General features: G+C 34.0%; 1 protein-coding gene and 1 long non-coding RNA gene across 2 annotated transcripts; both read right to left on the reverse strand.

Annotated features, from left to right (window-relative positions):
* Window positions 1-327: 327 nt before the first annotated feature.
* LOC144835463 (uncharacterized) lies at window positions 328-6129 on the reverse strand. The gene is made up of 4 exons (XM_078690550.1): window positions 6036-6129; window positions 4923-4937; window positions 990-1580; window positions 328-524 (listed from the first exon to the last, which is right to left on the reverse strand). Exons 1-4 carry the CDS (start codon window positions 6127-6129, stop codon window positions 328-330), a joined length of 897 nt encoding a protein of 298 aa, XP_078546676.1.
* A 3810-nt stretch (window positions 6130-9939) lies between these two features.
* On the reverse strand, window positions 9940-11677 carry LOC144845303 (uncharacterized). Its single transcript, XR_013612533.1, has 3 exons — window positions 11579-11677; window positions 10427-10492; window positions 9940-10114 (listed from the first exon to the last, which is right to left on the reverse strand). It is a non-coding gene; the product is annotated as an uncharacterized LOC144845303 (long non-coding RNA).
* Window positions 11678-19687: the final 8010 nt, after the last annotated feature.

The raw sequence follows: 19687 nt of genomic DNA on the forward strand, positions 1-19687 counted from the left end.
TATACACTGTGTTACTTAGGCCCATTGCTTATAGTGTAAGATATATTTAATGAATAGATGTAAAACAATTTTTCTTTTTTGTATGTTTCCTTCATAAAAACATTTTCTTAGCTAATAATTAAATTATATGTTATTTTTAAATGTTGCATGTTATTCCGCAACGAACGTTATGAACGAAAGCGTACATTATTTTGGTGCTTAGTTCTATTTGAAATTTTATAATAATAATGCGTAAAATCGTCCTGCAAACGTGAAGTTTCTTTTGTAATCTACTCTAACGTCTTCGATATGTTTGTTTTCTTGGATATAACAATTTTTTTCAGTTGACTAATTCTGTATTTTTGACCGGTCTGGTGGTTGTGGCTGCATCGGCGGTAGTGGCGGTGGCGCCTGTGCGATCTTGTTTTGGGGTGGTTTGAAAAAACCCGCTATGATACAACAGCAACCGACTACTAAAACCAACACTGTAGTAACGGTTAATGCAATCAGTAATATAACCATCGGTGAAATCTTCAAATCACTACCTGTAAGAAAAGAGACACAAGTTTAGAAATATGTCGATAATTATTATATGTTGATATAAATTTTGCAGTAGGCCTACACCATAATGTACGTACGTGGTGTACAGCAAACTTTATATCAACATACTGATTTCACCATGTAAATCTTCAATCGAAAATTACTATGTTTTAGGAAAAGGGTTAGGTATGTGCGTTAGTTCCGACTTTGACATTTTCTCTCATTCTTTTATTTTCACTCGTAATCTTGAACATTAGTCCAATTCTCTCAATTGGCTAACTGCGAATCGGGTATGGATATTGTCATTCATCCAGGTAGTATTATGTTTAAAAAAAATTAAATCTAGTCAACTGGACTTATTGTATAATAGCTGCTACACTATACAAGTCATTCCAGTTGACGAGATTTAACCCGAGGTTGAGGTAATGTAAACTTATACTATCAGTGCTTTAGCATGTGTATAAACGTACTTGCTTTCTCTGATTGGGTTGACATTCGGTCGGTTACAGTGTGTGTGAAATTTAGCTCAACATATCCATTTGTTGATACATTTGTTTCCTCTTCAGCTTCTGATCCGGTAGGGCTATTCTCATTTCCATCATTTACAGATCCAGTAGTTGCTCTATGTTTCGTTCCACTGCGTTTCGTTTCAGTAATGTCCGTTTCATTAATGTCTGTTTCAGTAATGTCCGTTTCAGTAATGTCCGTTTCAGTAATGTCCGTTTCAGTAATGTCCGTTTCAGTATTTCCCGGCTCATAAGTTGCCGTTTCAGTTCTCCCTGACCAATTAATTTCTGTTCCACTACTCAACTCACTGCTTCCTATTCCGTTATCCGGTTTAGTAGTCCATGTCTTACTATGTCTCAACGTACTGTTTCCAAAGGTTGCATTCAATGGTATCCCAGTAGTCGAATTATACTCCAATTCACCATTACCTGATCCGTACACGGTGATATTACCGTAATCCTCTGTCGATGCCATATACATTGTTTGTTCAAACTCAGTAAATGTTTCATTATTGTCACTTTTGTGAGTACTGTTATGTATAATATCGTACATTTCTGAAAAAAAAAATGAAAAAAACACAATTGTTATGAAGTTATGAGTTATTATTTCATTGTTTCGTGCTTTCACCACACAAATATTGAGGGTCTTTCACACTTGTTCCGGCACGGCTACGCGCATATCGGTTGATCCGTAGCTGAGTAGAGCTTCGTGAAAACGAAACATTGGCGTTCGATTTGATTTGATGGCGCCGGACCGGAACTGGTGTCAAAGACCCTTTTATCACAGAAGACAATGTTGTTTTTGTCAAATTTTCAATATTCAAACTCATAGTTAGTAACACTGACAGCTTTATTTTCATAATAATTGTCATCATCAAACTCATACTCGCAATGTGTATTGTCATTTTTGTCCACACACATGAACATGTTAAATGTTATCGTCATATTGTGTCGCATTAACTTTTAACTATGCTAACAGTATAAAGTCACAGTAGCGGATGATATTCTTACCTATCCGGCAGTTGGAAAACTCATCTATGTCTTGAAACCAGAGCTGTCTCATGATACGAGGAGGGTTTATTTTAAATGAATAATTGCTGTCACGATCGATTTGTATTTTCGTATTTGAAATATGCATATTTACTCTTTCATTATATTCATTGCTGTTTGTTTGCTCTGTAATAGTTACATTATCTGATGTATATGTGATTATTATATCACCTGCTCCATCTGTTGACAAGCGTAAGCTAACCGGTGTCATTTTAACATAAAAACTCAGTTTCCTTGTTGCTGATGGTATGGTAATAAAGTAGCCATCCTTTGTTGTAGTAGGCATCATTATACACGTATCTGCATGCAATAATGTATCATTAAAGATATATTGTCCCCCTAAAAAAATAATCTTTACATTTTTTTTTAATATGCCATTTTAATATTACATAATAGTGATTCACTTTGACATTTTCCCCCCAAAAAATGTAATTTAAAGCAAAATATACCTAAATTGTCTGGAAGACAATGGTTTTTGGTTGAAATTAACCATCTCTTTTGTTTTTTTATAAGTGAAATAATTATTTTTTATGATTTTTTTTTTCTACAGAAGTGAATAACTTTATTAAAACTGTGAAATTGCCTATTCAAAATCTGATTTTATTAATCTTTATTTGTCATGTTTTTGGGGAACAATACATCTTTAATATATTGTATTAAGTATCTATAATAACCGAGTTTGATGTTATAACACTAGTATTATTGTTTCCGTTATTTGTCCAAAAAGAGTATTACAGAAAATCACAATCACATACATATTACTCTAAATGCAGACGCTAGAAGGTTTATCGTGCATCCCCAGAAATATTTTTAATTAGGCTTAATGTTAGTAGACCCACAGAATTGGGTAGAAAACGCTATGTTTAACACGCGAGTAAATTGTCCCATACTTTTTATGTAAATTAGCACATTATACACACCTAAACTTTTGGGCATATCTCGACCATTATCTATTATACCAATGTATTGTCCAGACCCATGTTTTTATGGTCAAAATCTGCAAATTAGTGGAGACATTATAATAAAAATCAACGTTTCATTATATCTTCCCCAATACTAAAATACTAAAATTTACATGGAATGCAAACAAATGTAAAAAGAAGATCATTTATAAATGAATTTATTAACAACAATGACACAATGTTAAATTGAAAATTGTATTCGACTAGACAAAAACAATTACAACAAATGGTGACAAATAATAATGAATTATATAATGCCCGCATAAATATTGGACCATATTTGATCATTTCTTTAGTAAAATTTGATTTTAAAATTAAACATTAATTTCTTAAATAAGCAGAATGGGTGGTGATTGAAAAGCTTTATTGCAAACTTTTAACAATGTGATACTCTCCTATCAGAGAGCAGTGAAAGATTTTGAAAGTAATTCACTATTGCTTTACATTTTCGGTCTAAGCTTTTCGTGTAGTAATTGCATGTGTCAATGACCAGTGTTATTCTTATGCAAATTACTGCAGCCATATACAAAAATAACTTCTTGTCATATCTCGACCCATACCAATGATAACTTTGCAAACTTATGGAGGAATTATATTACGGTACAGTCATTTTAATTTATTTTTTTATTTATTTCGGTATGAAAAAATATAAAATACGTAGAGGTAGCAGAGCGAAAATGCTTGCATTACAAAATAAGACAAGACCGCTAACAATTAAATACAAAAATTACAACAAACAAAAGAACGTAATATATTGTACAAATTGTATGGTATGTATTGTTTCTGAAATTACCAGTATATTACATATAATGTTTAGTTTTAAACAACGAAATTAAGTTTAAAACTTACCTGCTTTGCCTGGTGCAGCAGTAAACAAATAATGTAAACAAAAAAGAATATGAATGAATAATTAAGAACAATGGCACAATGTTCAACTACAAAAATGTATTCGACTAGGACCAGAACAATTACAACACAAATGCAAATTAGCACATTATACACACCTAAACTTTTGGGCATATCTCGACCAATATCTATTATACCAATGTATTGTCCAGACCCATGTTTTTATGGTTAAAATCATTTAAAGACTTTTTTTATGCAAATTAGTGGAGACATTATAATAAAAATCAAGGTTTCATTATATCTTCCCCAATACTAAAATACTAAAATTTACATGGAATGCAAACAAATGTAAAAAGAAGATCATTTATAAATGAATTTATTAACAACAATGACACAATGTTAAATTGAAAATTGTATTCGACTAGACCAAAACAATTACAACAAATGGTGACAAATAATAATGAATTATATAATGCCCGCATAAATTTCAAATATTGGACCATATTTGATCATTTCTTTAGTAAAATTTGATTTTAAAATTAAACATTAATTTCTTAAATAAGCAGAATGGGTGGTGATTGAAAAGCTTTATTGCAAACTTTTAACAATGTGATACTCTCCTATCAGAGAGCAGTGAAAGATTTTGAAAGTAATTCACTATTGCTTTACATTTTCGGTCTAAGCTTTTCGTGTAGTAATTACATGTGTCAGTGACCAGTGTTATTCTTATGCAAATTACTGCAGCCATATACAAAAATAACTTCTTGTCATATCTCGACCCATACCAATGATAACTTTGCAAACTTATGGAGGAATTATATTACGGTACAGTCATTTTTTATTTATTTCGGTATAAAAAAATATAAAATACGTAGCGGTAGCTGAGCGAAAATGTAGCTAACAATTAAATACAAAAATCACAACAAACAAAAGAACTTAATATATTGCACAAATTGTATGGTATGCATTGTTTCTGAAATTACCTGTATATTACATATAATGTTTAGTTTTAAACAACGAAATTAAGTTTAAAACTTACCTGCTTGGCCTGATGCTGCAGTAAACAAATAATGTAAACAAAAAAGAATATGAATGAATAATTAAGAACAATGGCACAATGTTCAACTACAAAAATGTATTCGACTAGGACCAGAACAATTACAACAAACGATGACAAATGATAATTACATAATATAACGCCTGGATAAATTAGGCTAGGCAATCTATCTAAAAAAACAGCCCAAAGAGTGAAACAAATTGAAAACAGAGATTTTTCTTTTTTTAATGGTAACACGATGAGGAGATCACCATTTGAGCATCACACCTCTGTCACTCATCCCGTTGATATGCAAATTAGCTTAAATATGCAAATTAGGGTAACATTACAGTCGTCACATATCTCGAAAACCACTAATGCTGGAGAGTTGATTTTTTTCACAACCGTATTCAGAATGTACATATTTCTACATTAGTACAAGTTACATGAAATATGCAAATTAGGGGGTGAAATTACAGATTCCTATATATCGAACACCGCTAAGACTAGGGAGTTGATTTTTTTTCACAGCCGTATTCAGAATATCAGCATGCGAGACTACAGAATTAGTAAGACTGTGATTAGTATAAGAGTACTACTGTATTGTATTAGCTGATCTATAGCCCAGTGATTTTTATTAATTAGTTACTTTTGTAACATTTGCAATGTCTGTGATGCGTGTAGTGTATATTTCTACCGTAATAACGGAAGTCTCAGTTGGTATAGTGAAATGGAATGTTTACAATCCTAGTAGAATGTTAGGTCCACAGACTCCATGCATGCTTCAGAGTTATTGTTTTCCAGGCTACAGTGAGCTTCCTACCCTGGAAAGAATTTGTCAACACATGGACCCTGTTTGTTCGGGGCAATGGCCTAGGAAATTCGGTTGGGGCTTGTGGCGCAAATACTCAGTATCTACGGCCCTCTGAGGACTCTTGGGCAACCCTCTTAAAATAGTCCTGCGACCGCCCCTGTCGTTCTAACAGGGGTGGTGGTATTCTCACTGCAGTACATACTGTACTTCTCTTGCACTAAATGTAAGTAGCTAATTGGCACCATATACCATCCTCCGTCATCCACAGCTGCATACTGGGAGAAACTCCAAGTTGCATTTACCAACATCGAGCACAAGATTCATGACGTCACAAGTATCATCCTGCTTGGAGATCTTAACATCGACTGGTTGGTGAACACATCTGGAAAACGTCATTTAGTTGAAATGGAAACATATAGACTTTTTCAATTACTCCCAACGTTGGATGATCCAACAGAAGGAACTCTTATTGATCACTTTTACGTGAATCCGTCTGACAGTCTTTCGTTAATAAAAACCGCAGACAATCCACTTGAATCTGACCACTTACAACATTTTTTTTTTTTTTATTTATTACGGTATATATAAAATTACAAAAACAATAGCACATAGCTAATAACGTTTGTATTACAATAACAAATATTGAAATGAAATCTATAAACTACAAAATTCAAATGCGAAAAGCTCAACCTGAACCAGCACATAAGGCAGTTTTTGTCACTAATCATATTAACTAGTTATTGCACCTTGCCCCATGGTGTATGGTGTATGGTGATTGACCATCAATACAGGTTTATATCCACTACCAACCTTATCTAATGTTTATTTTTCTGTGTCACAAATCATTAGCATGTTGCAGAAGCTTAAAACAAACAAGGCTGCAGGCCCAGACAACTTGTCTCCCAAGCTTCTCCAGCTCTGTGCCCCGACATTTTCCCCAGTTCTTTACGAGTTGTTTAAAATTTCAATTTCATCAGGTTGTGTGCCAGAGGGTTGGAAGAGGGCACATGTCACCCCTATCTTTAAGAAAGGAGTGACCGCTGATTTTAACAACTACCGCCCGGTAGCTTTAACAGCTGTTACGCACTTCTAAACATGCTACTGACAATTGATTGTTTATCGAAAACCAACATGGGTTTTTACCTAATGAATCATGTGCCATGTTTAATTTTTTAATTAAAAGATACGAAAAGGTTCAATTTAAAAGGTCTTCATTTAACTGGGTGGAGGTAACCAGTGGGGTACCTCAAGGCAGTGTACTCGGTCCCATTCTTTTTAACTTTTTTTGTTAACGATATTATTTGTTCACTTAAATGTAAAACTGCTATTTTTGCTGATGATACTCTTATTTATAATGCAATTAACTCTCCTCAGGATTCTCTAAACCTTCAAGCAGATCTGGACCGACTTGGTCTGTGGAGCCAATCAAATCGCATGCCTTTCAATGTTATGAAGACGAATGTCCTGCATGTTACACGTTCGCGTAACAGACAGTTGTCTAAATACCTTTTGTCTGGCTCTCCTATAAGTCCGGTGACATCTTTTAAATACCTTGGTGTTACTTTTAAAATTGACGTGGGATGACCATGTCCATGTCATTGTTTCCTAAACTAAACGTATGTTGGGCTTTGTTTGGAGTATGGCTGGACATGCTTCGACCAGTGCATTTTTGTCTTTGTACAAAAATCTTGTTTTGCCTGGCCTGGAGTATGCGAAACCTGCCTGGTTTCCATGGACGAAGTATTTGTCAGATCGGTTTGAGGGGGTCTATAGGAGAGCAACTCGTCTTGCTCTCAAACAACATCGTGGACAGATGTGCTATGGGGAGAGTTTAAATTTGCTTTCAGTTTCATCTTTGTCTGTTAGAAGAGATAAATTTCTTATTGTATTTTGTTTTAAGGTTCTGGTGGGGTTTCTGGACTGCTGCACAGTTCATGACTGTATTTTAATAAATACCCGTCACAATGATCGCCTGTGCTTCCGCCATCAAGCGTCAAGGACACAGGCTTTTTTTCATTCGATAGCCAGCTTCCCAGGCCGTTGACAGATGCTGCAGTCCTAGAAAGCCCATCAGCCTTCATTAGAAAAGTTCACATTCATTTTGATTCGCTTTAACTGTATTTTGTCTTTGTCTTTTATGTGTAAACGGACTTTGGGGTTGGGTCAACCAGCTCAGCTACAATGATTAGGTTCACTTATGTTGACCCTGGTCTCCCCAATTTCAGTTTTTTTGTTATGTGTATATACTCAAATAGACCGAATAAATAATGAATGAATGAATGCAAATTAGGGGGTGGAATTACAGATTCCTATATATCGAACACCGCTAAGGCTAGAGAGTATAGATTTGTTTTCATAAACTTCCTCAGAATGTACATATTTATATTTGCTCTAATGAAACATTTTACAAAAAAATGTGCAGGTGCATGACAAAGGCGTGATTTTGGGTATATTATAGAAAACCTGTATCCGAGTCATTTAAGGCCAAAACAAAGTATATACAGTATATATATATATTAATTCTAAACCGCCCGGTGATATACTGGAATTTAATTAATTAATTTGAAACGAGACTCGAACCCGAAACCTTCTGCTTGATATGCAGCTGCCATAACCATTAGACCACTTCATGGTATTGTTCAAACTAGATTGGATAGCGACTTTTTAACATTCTCGGCGTGGTACGGCGGAACAGCACTAGTCCCTCAATGTACGCACGCGCACCAGAGATCAAATTGATACGCCCTCATCTTTCAGTATTTTATTCACGAAGCGGGATCTTCAGAGAGATACTTATATATATATATATATATATATATATAAACACATCAGGCATAGAACATTAATTTTAAACCCCCGGTGATATACTGAAATTTAATTAATTAATTTGAAAAGGTCATTAAATACGATAAGGTTACCATTCTTGGTACTTGTTAGTTCATTGAGTAAATATTACAATCTAGACTTATTTATCTTCAGTTATCTGCAATGTTTACTAATTATAAAATTGTGGTGATGTCATTATCATAGGCATCATCCAACTTTTCAAACTCATATGAATGTGACAGTGTCAAATCTGTCACATTTTCTTTATCATATTGATACGATAAAAAAGTAATGTTCTTACCTATTCGACAATTGTACAACATCTCAATATCTAAATCTTGAAACCATACCAATCTCAAAAATGTGTGAGAAGTTTGAAATTCATAATTCTCGATTCCACAGTCAATCATTATCATATCATTGGAAAAGTGTATGCTTACACGTTCTCCTTCAAATCCACGTTCTTCGTCAAATCTTATATTATCTGAAGTATATATGATTATAATATCCTTGTTATCTGATATCCCAGCTGAAAGGCGTAGGCTAAATGGTGTCGTCGTAAAAATATCAACACTCAGGTGTAGTAGCTTATGCCATGTGTAATAGGGTAACTCAATGTAACGTACTTCCTCATCAGTCTTCTTAATAGTACACATATGTTCTATTCAGAAAATAGATTGATAATTAATTGTATCCAAAGACTGAGTTTGGAGATAATAACATTATTAGTTTTATAAGGGAAGAGTGAAACTACACAGTTAAGTCGAAGAAATATGTCCTCAAAAACACAAAAGCCTATATGTTTGGTTTATAGTCATAGATTTAAATTCAATAAAGTAAGCAAGAAGAAAGTTTTTTTTTTCTGAGAAAGCTTTTGAGAACTTGTTTCAAAGATAAATTGAAAAACATATATTTTCTGAAATAGGAAGTATGAGATTGTTTTCAACCCGCCCTACCAATTTTGAATTACCAATTATGATTAAAGTTTCCCTCTATATTCCCGAAAAGAAGGCTATCTAAAAGAAGTCGTTCAATGTTAATTTAACCTTTGAGGTCTTTCACTAATTATTACAAAAACAAAATATAACTTAAACCATATTATGCATACTGTTATATTACCGTGTAGTGAGCATCGTCATAAAAAAAGTAATAGGTCTTAATAATAATAGGTAGTAGGTCTTACCAATTATACAATTATGCAACGCATCGCTGTTTATATCTTGAAACAAGAGCTTTCGTATTTTACGATGAGGGTTCAGTTCATATTTGAATTTATATTCGTCATCATCCCAAATCTGTATTTCTGAAGGCGACATTTGCAATGTCACTCTTTTGATTTCCGACTGTGTATATGTTTTCCAATTTTCTTCCCCGAAGTAAATATTTAAACCATTGCTTGTATAATTAATTATAATGCTATCATTTGAGCCTTGATTTCTTTCCAATTTTACGGTAAATGGTTTAGTTTTGTTAACATCAACATTTAGGCGTATGTGCGGTATGTCATCGGGTAATTCAATAACGCTGCTTCCTTCGTTATTAGTAATAGTACACTCTATGTAGAAAATAAATAATCAATATTTTTAAGCAATCAATAACTGGATGTTTAAAAGGTCTATATTATAACATTAAAAACAAATGTTAACTTGTATATTGAGTATTTAAAAATGAGTGAGAATTCCTTCACTGTTCTTTCCCAGCCATAGGCGTATTCTAAAGATGAAGACTATACAAAATAAATAAGTATCATCTGATAGACCTAATTATCTAAACTAAACATTTTGTTGCTTTGTTTTGTTAAATTATAGTTGATATGGTGATTTGTTAACAAATTTGAAAATGTGTACAGTATAAGGAAACGCTCTACCTTTGTAACTCATAGTCTCTTCAACAATACAGATTACAGTTAAAAGTTTTATTAACTTCATAATGTCTACAAAAAAAAACGTATTAATGATTAGAGCAAGAAACCTACTAATATACTACCCCCGATTCTAAGTGCCGTATCTGCACATATGAAAAATACCTGCAGTATCATAGAAAAATTCTGTAATACAGCATCTCTTGTGTTTCACATTTGTCGCCTGTATCTTGTAAGGTTAGGTTAAGCGTTAGGTCATGGATTATGATACTATAGGGATATATGATTGTGAAAAACATGTGATGCTGTGTTATGGTATTATCATATATTATTGGAGAATTCTAGATACAGTATATACACCGAGAATATGGTGGGAAAATGATGCTTAACAACATTTCACATACAATACAGAAAATATTGTTGTTACATAAAAATTACTTGTGTTGTTTTTATCGAATTCATAGAACCCATAATGAGAACTCACTAAGGCGGTCATTTATAAAAGTTTATAGTATTGTATAATGTATATATTATTTGAAAAAGCTTCTTCAAAGTCATGGAATATTCTTCCAATAATATTAAAACCAAATTCAATAAATTGTCTTTACAATATTCTAAATTTAATTTTCCTTCTCCCCTTTTGCCTTTTATTAAACTATTTTAATTCATTGGAATGGTTTTGTACCTTGTTATGTTTTTTATACTGTGATACAGATTAATACTGTGAAAATGCTATCACGTAAAAGACAGAAATATATAAAATGTGTACAGTGAGTAGTTAACGATCTTCAAATAAAAATAAATTGTCCCTAACAAATTAACAATGACATATTAGCTTTTCACTTTGACCAACAATTAGACTGAAAGTTAAATTTAACCATCTAGGTTGTCTTTTTATAAGTGCAATCATTCTTTTATCTTTTGAAACTACAAAATTACGTATTTAAAGTTTTATTTAAACATCTTTATTTTTATCGTTTATGGGGATAATATTACTTAGAATTTTAACAGTGATACGTTTAATAAAACCCGTGTCCAATAATTGATGTGGATTGAGGAGGGAACATACTTGTTACATATTGTTATGCAATCCAAAACTAACAGTCGCGGTGTTCACGAATTCAGATTGTCTTTGCAGTTAGAAAAATTAATACTTACCGTTTTTGCTAAATGTTTGCTATCAATCTTGATCTGTTTATTATAATAAAGTTCACGTAAAGCTACAACATACAACCTTGTTTACTATGACACTGTCATGACTAATGTTGACTGTACTTCATGCAACTACAAATTAATCTTTATATATCTTGGTTTTTAATATTGTTAAATTATGTTGTTATCGTGATATGCCCAGATATCCCAGAAGCCATCTGTCCAATCACATGTATGTACCGGTAATATAATAATGCTTAACATGGTAACTGTCACTCAATTATACATTAATTAAACGTACGAAAAAGAGACGATAGAAAGTCGCTGCACAAGAAGATAATATAATAAAAATACGAGAATATAATTTATTATTAAATAACAGCTTGTTTTATTACTTTTTAAAATGTTATTGGCGTATTTCGTTTGATAGTGAAAAAGCTATCGTTGCCGATATGAAGAAAAAAAATACACGAACGGTTTAAAGAAGAGATAGGACTGAAAGTAGATTAACCTAAACAAGGTTTAGGAAAACGATGGCCACACAGTTTGCAGAGCTTTCCAGGAAAAGGAGACTTTCGCTGAAATTTGCGGGCTTTACAATTTGGGACTACTGTCGAAAAACAGCCGAGTTATTATTTTATACAACTTTATCCATGATATAAAATACCAGTGAGTGTACATGTTCTACTAGTTCATCAATCATTTCGAGTTCTGTATTACCGATAGGTAGGCCTATGATGCGCGAAGAGACTCAAGAAGCAAGGAACAAAGACAATAGAGTCTATCGACGAAAACATGCAGGGAAAATATCACGAGTCGACAACATAAGTGATATATTTCAGTCATTTAAACCCTTATTTGTAACATGCAATAAAAACCTATTTTCAATATTATTATTATTAATAGTATTTCTAAATGACATAATACTGAACATTAAAAAGATGGTTTCATTGAACTTTGTGGATCTTTAAATAATTCAATTACGTTTCAATCATAGATGCAAATTAATCACACATTGCAATGAGAATTAAAGTCATCGAATCAAAAATTAGTATTTTATGAAGTCTGATATATTAAGAACATGTTCCAGTTGGATTTATTGGGTGTAGCAAGGAAGAGGGAAATTTTAATTTCACGCTTCCCTGGGTAATAGAAACCCTTACACTTTCAATAGTGAATGTAATATTAATTTGACTTGAATTACATGCACAATCGCCTCAACCAATCAGAAAACACCATTTGTATTACATCATATCTATTTAAAAATACTTCTTTAATTCTACGGGTCTGAAACCCCTTAGATCCTTTAAAAATTAACGTAATCAGTATTTATTCATGCGTATAGACTTTTGGCACACTTTGAACCAATTCTGGCCCACTGTGCTACGGTGAAAGAAAGCGACGAAGGCAATAGGTTGTGCGAAATAGCAGAAGACGTCAATCCGGTGATTTACGTCGAGAAGCTCCGTCTGTCGATCGACAACGCTGACGCAGCTGCAAAAATCAAACAGTGCGCAGAGAGCCTTCGGGAAGCCCGAACTCGGTTCCAGGCGTACGATGCAGTGTTTGGCACTCCCGGAAAAGATCTTGATGCTTTACTGAACATCGGCATGGGCATGCATTGGCCAGATGTCGAAGGAAAACCCTGAGAAAACTGAGATATCTTATTAGGTCTTTGTTTTCTAGATCGTAGTTTTCTAGACATCCTCAGCTTGGATCAGATAAATTTAACTTTATTTTCTTGTTAATTTCCAATATTATTTCATTTCTGTCGGCGTTTATCGTTGTCATCATCATCATTATCATCATCATCAACATCATTCAAACAATTGAAATTAAAGGAAAAATTTTTTTCTTCTATATACTATATAAGTATTTAATTTCACCAAAATATAAAACTACAAAAATATAAATGTACAAAAATAATATCAAAAGTTAGTATAAAAATTAAAATTACAGTTTTTACTATAAAAAGTCCAACAAATCAGTGCTTTGTAAATTGCCTTCTGAACCGCGTTCCTTTTTTGTTCGTTCTGTTGTAGAAGGCGAAGTTTTTTTTGCTTTTTTTTAAGTACAGAATTTTTCCGAACAGGCTGTTCTCTTTGTATTTTTTAGTGTGATGGATTGCGTCGTTGGTGATTTAGGCGATTGTCCTGCATTGTGTCATCGCCACAGCTATAGCATCGTTTATACTTGTTACGGAAAAAGTAGAGCACGTGTGCACCTTCTTCCACGGCGTGTAAAATGGAAGTTTCGCTATCCGGTCGAGACGCCTACGTATTGCTGACCGTCGTCAAGCAGCATACGAAGTTCGTGCTTCTTTGCCTTGACTAGAGTCATTGATGTCACCATTGCTCTGAATGCATCTGTATATTTGAGTGCCTTTGCCTTTCCTGTATACGCTCCCTGGTTCCATTCTGTACACCACCGCAGTAATCCGCAAACTTGTTCAAGCTACCCCTGACGTGTATCACTGCGTTGCGGTTGTCGTCGCCTTCTCTACTGTAGTCCAACGACTCCACTGCGACTTGACTTTCACACTATTGAGATTATTTATAAAAAAAAGAGGAAAGAATGAACATTTATGAAAGAACACATGTTATATATAATATAATAAAAACTATATATCAACTTACCAGGTTGAATTTAGGCGGCGGGTACACTTTCGGCTGTTGCAATGTCGGTGACGTCGGGCTGGATGCTGCAGCGTTAATTATTCTTCTTAAAAAAAGAGGGGTGAACTTGTGTTTTTTGTATTGGTTCATGCTTTGATGTATCCTAACTTGCATGTAGGCCCAAGCATTTATTTTGTTATTATAATATATATGTTACCAAATCAATACCATTAATAAAATTAATTACTAAAATAAAAACGGAATTTAAGCGTTATTTCAAAATCTAAAAATAATGCATGAACTACAGGAAAACGCTATACAAAATAGACGCGCGTGCCCTCATCGTGCGCATTCTTTGACACAAAAATGGCTTCTAATCTTCAAAGTCGTAACTCTTTATTATATAGCGTGATGTGATGTCTTCAACATAAACGTTTTCAGTTTTATTCTATAGAGGGCGCGATATCGTTCATATAAATAGTAGTCGAACTATATTGCAGAGAATTAATATAGGCCTGTGACTTATAAGTAAGTATTATGTATTTCCATACAAATGGAGGAAATATAATTTTGTGGGACATCTGCTCAGAAAGAAAAAACTGGAACATTTAATGTTAACAGGGAAGATCGAAGGGAGGAAAGCAAGAGGAAATCAAAGAGCTATGTTTATAGAAAGGATTGCAAAAGAACTTAAACTGAATGTTGAAGAAGTTTTCAGAGTCACTGATAACCGGACTATATGGAAAGCCATAACCGCCAACGTTCTTGAAGGACATGGTACTTCCATACAGATTTAATTAATTAGTTTACACCTTGTTTTGATGTTATGTATTAGTATTTAGAACTTTATGGCTAATTTTATTTGCAATTTTGTCTATAAAATGGATGCACCATTAACTGATAAATGTTTGCCACCGATAATAAATAAAGGTGATTCCTCCTCCTCATGAATAAACACAAGTAAATAAAGGTCGCTATGTAAGCATAGATGCTAAGTAATAAGTTATAGCGACTGTTTTCTAATAGCCAGCTGGGTGACTTGGTGGGCTTGTGATGAGCCTGTGGTCTTGTGATGAGTCTAATGCCTAGGGGGTTGCTGGATCGATTCTCTGCTTGTCGTCTTTTTAGTCGCGTGGACGCGACTCTATAGTTCACTATGTCGGTCGGTCTGTCTGTCTGTCTGTCGGTATCTCTATGCGTTTTATCGCTTTTCTGTACTTTTTGAACTGTTTTGATGTTAACATGTGGGCATTTACGTGAAATTGTTCACCTCCTATTGTGAATGACGTTAGAGTTGCGCAACGTAATTTACGCGCGATTTAACGATTTTCTTGTATTTAACATAGGTCAAAAACCAAATAACATTTTAAATTGAAACTTTGCAAAAGTTTAATTTATATCAGGCGCTAACTTTCTGTTGAAAAAAAAATGTGTGTTTTACACAAAGTTACGCGCGCACGCGCATTTAAAATTTAAAAATGCGCAAAATTATTTTTTAATCAACTTTCTACGCGTTTCTTGTCATTTTGAGCATGTCAAAAATTCCCATACGCGCGCAAATGTTTACGCGCGCGGTGCGCACGTAGCGTTAAATACATACTTTTTTCGCGTGATTTATGTTTTTGCAGCCTTTTATAATAATTTTACCAACTTTTAAACAATTTCGACTTAAAATTACGTCATATGAGCACGTCGAATTGGATAATTTGCGCACGTTTTTTATGAAAAAGTTCAAAAATTCGTCAAAATTATGCCTTTTTAGTCGCGTGGACGCGACTCTATAGTTCACTATGTCGGTCGGTCTGTCTGTCGGTCTGTCTGTCGGTCCGGTATCTGATAGAGAGAGAGAGATTATTAAGGGGTTAATTAGTTTTTTATGTTTAGAAACGAGTTTTTAATATTTAGAATTGAGTTTTTAATATTTAGAAACGAGTTTTTAATATTTAGGTACAAGATTGTGGACCATCTTCGATCTGGTCTTCAGTGTATTAGCTCCATCATTCTTCTCGGTTGGATCGTCTTTCAAGAAGGTCCAGCTCACAACGCTTTCTATCTCCCATCCACTCTCAATGCAATCGATAGCAAACAGAAGTTTGTCGTCCGACGATACATTTATTTGGTTTCTCGTCGGTTTTATGACGGTCCCGTGAGTCTCCTTTTGTTGCTCCGACATAAAGTGCTTTATACTTTATTTGCAACATAATAGTTGTGCGATTTCCAACTTAGATGTTCGTTTACAATTATACTTAAGAATAGAGTTTTAGATTTTTTGTTTATGTTTTATGCCCATTCAAAATAGCTTTTAAATTTGATATATTAACTTTCTTTTGGAGTGGATGAAATAATTCGTTTTTTTGATGTTTATTAAAAGTCCATTTGCACCAAGAACCAATTGTTTTTAACTCATTATTTACAGTAGTGTAAAAAATATCTATATTATCATGCGAGAAAAATAATGTTGTATCGTCGGCGAAGGACACAACTTGTAGAGTGTCACTATACGACTCAAGTCATTTACATATAGTAAGAACAATAACGGACCCAGAACTGAACGCTTACATTTACGTGTGAGCCGGTGTCGTGTTCAACGACGCCAATCATGCGTGTTCCGACTACACTCGCAATATGGGGCTCGTTTTTGTGGCTCGAGAGAGCCCCATGCACTTCGGTGATCAGTTCTCGTTCAACTACTATCATGTCACGCCGATTCACGGAGAGTCATTCCAAGTGTACTACTGGGCTTTGTCAGACGATCCGCGCACCCGACGGCGATGACGTCATTTCCTAGGGCATCGAACTGGGAAACGGCAAGATTCGGCAGCTGGTTCGACTGGGAAGCGATTCGACGTTGTTGACGAGGAGGACTTGCGCCGAAGACAGATTGGTGTACCGTTTAAACACCCATCATCGATACGATCTGCCCTTGCCTTGTTCTCTCCGAGTGAAATTCACGGCTCACATCATCACCGTGACGAAAGACATGGATTTGATCGCTCGGCAATTGAACCGAAATTCAGTGACATGTGCAGCAAAGAGTGGACAAAGTTTGAAATTTACGACCTGAACGACCCATCTGCTTCTTCCTCCTTCTCACCGTCGTCTTCGAACTTGCCGGATAGTAACGACGAGTTAAACGTGCGACTCGTCAATTTTTACGAGTACTGGAAACTGCCAGAGACAACGGCAGCCCACAACAGCAGCGACGTGCTATACTCTTTGGGCGTGCCTAGGTTCGCCGACGTTAAATGGAAGGTGAACGGAGAAAGGTTGTGGTTGGTTCGGGCCGGATGCGATGATGACTGCGACTTACCGTGTACACGTACGACAACTATCGAGTGATCCTGCTGCCTGTGGCCGAAGGAGCGATACGCATTTCTGCCACGTTCAAACACGAGTTAAATAGACAAGACTATCGCCATGCCGTCTCAGAGATGGTACGTACCGTATATCACGTTTCCCGAGCAGACTATTTTCGACAGACCTTACCATTTCGGTCGATCCAAGCACGAAAGTGCGTATTACTTGCCACAACAAAATAGCAAAAATAGTTTGGATTTTTTTCAAAATGAAGACGACACTTACATATGTTTATATTTGTGTTTAATACATTCTTATACAAAATACTTTGGTGGTTAAAGAGATAATTGAAAAAGTTTTCAAATGGCAGCCACTTTGATTTTAAGAATATTAGTTAAAATAGACAAATCAGAATAGATTTTGGATACTAATATAATATACATACGCATACTATATATGTTGGTATGTTTAAAAGAAAATATTTTTTGGACTGAAAAAGCTATACCACCTATATATGTATAACACAAATAACACGAGAAAATGTAAATTTCAACCATTTATCTAGAAACACTACACAAAAATTACATGATTCCCCACGATAATTAAAAAGGAAACATTCAAGATCACTCATTCAATCAACTATTCCTGCATCGGGGTTGCTTTTAAAGCGTTACCATCGGAGTTATAGCCCTATCAAAAAAATAAAAAATACACATGTATGAAATTCATGAAAACACCACTAAGAAAAATAATGTTTAATGTTTAAACGATTAAGGGTTGGACTTTTTGTCCTATTTCCTGCTGTACCCAACTTTATTTTGACTAGGATTTATAAATATGATATGAATTTTAAGTCGGTTAGCTTCTGTAATGTAATGTGTAAATATTTATGTAGGTGCCTTTTTGTTGTGTTTGTTATTAACAGGCTTTCCGAAGCGAGCGTACGCGCTGGTGGGTAATACATTAAACATAAATAAACTCAGGCATTTCTTATTCGAACTATTGATCAAATAACATATCTTTATTTAGCATGTTTATAACTAACAAATTCAATTCCATTGCAATACAAAGCGAATCACTTTTTAGGGGTTTTAAAAGTACCCTCTATAAGCAATCAGTGAGATAATTTAAATTCAATTTTAATCATTCACATGAGATGAAAATATTTGTTTGAGTAAATGTACAGTATAGCATCTATTCCACGGTGTGTATGCTTTATTCTAAGTTCTGAAGAAAGTTTAGAATCATGCCGATTCATACTTTCATTTACATACCAACATCTTATCCTGGCTTCACGATTATACCCAATTTAACTGCTACTTTTTCCTAATTCAAATAGGCCTAATGGATACTTTTCACAAAATATTTTTTTTTAGACAAAAATGCATCTATATATAAATTATGCTTACAAACACTTTCATAGAATGTCTTATGTGCGTACTCCATATTTCAACTTTCATTATAATAAAATTGAAAATATGAAGCACATCTAATGAAGCACGGTATTTTTGGACGATTTAACAATTTGGGTAAACACAAAAAGAAAAACAAAAAAAAATAAATTGCAATAATATGTAACGAACCTCCATAATAATTGTAGCAGTAAACAACTTAAAATTAAATTCTTAAGTGACATGTTATAATAAGTGTATTTTGGCAAAGCAAAGCTACCGCTCCCCCACATTTTACTTTTCAATAATGTTGAAATTCTAGGAGTCAAATTTATGGGACCCTGGTTTTGATAATGATTATAACATGGTATTATTGTATAAAAGCTAAAAAGCGTTCAATATGCTTATCCACTTTGGAACTCGGAAAGTAATATTCCTTAAAACCCGAAAGGCAATAATACATCTTAGGCAATGCTTATTTTTCTTATTCGGCTTAAAATTCGTGTAGAAATAAATTATACCAAGATTGTACTGTTAAAGCTTCCAAATATAACTGTATAGTTACTGGTTTTCTAAAATTTGTAAAAAAATTAAAAATATATGAAAGAAGCTTTTCTCCTGAAAGCATAAAAGTACCTCATTATATATTCATCATACTGCTATCTGATTGGTCAATTGAGTTGAGACCTTTTGTCAGATTATTTCTATGGGTGTTTGTAGATACTTAGCTTTAATTGAATTACATAATGTCCTTATTTCTTATGCCTATAATTTCTAAACTCCTTCAAATAGCACGATCAATAATCTACCAT

The sequence above is a fragment of the Antedon bifida genome, chromosome 1 (genome assembly GCF_963402885.1).
Source record: "Antedon bifida chromosome 1, ecAntBifi1.1, whole genome shotgun sequence".
In the NCBI taxonomy this organism is placed as follows: Eukaryota; Metazoa; Echinodermata; class Crinoidea; order Comatulida; family Antedonidae; genus Antedon; species Antedon bifida.

Coding starts and splice junctions, on each gene's coding strand:
- LOC144835463 (XM_078690550.1), bottom strand. CDS start 6,129: ATGACGTTTTCCAGATGTGTTCACCAACCAGTCGATGTTAAGATCTCC. Junction 525..989: donor AACCCAATCAGAGAAAGCAA/GTACGTTTATAC, acceptor CTTTTCTTACAG/GTAGTGATTTGAAGATTTCA.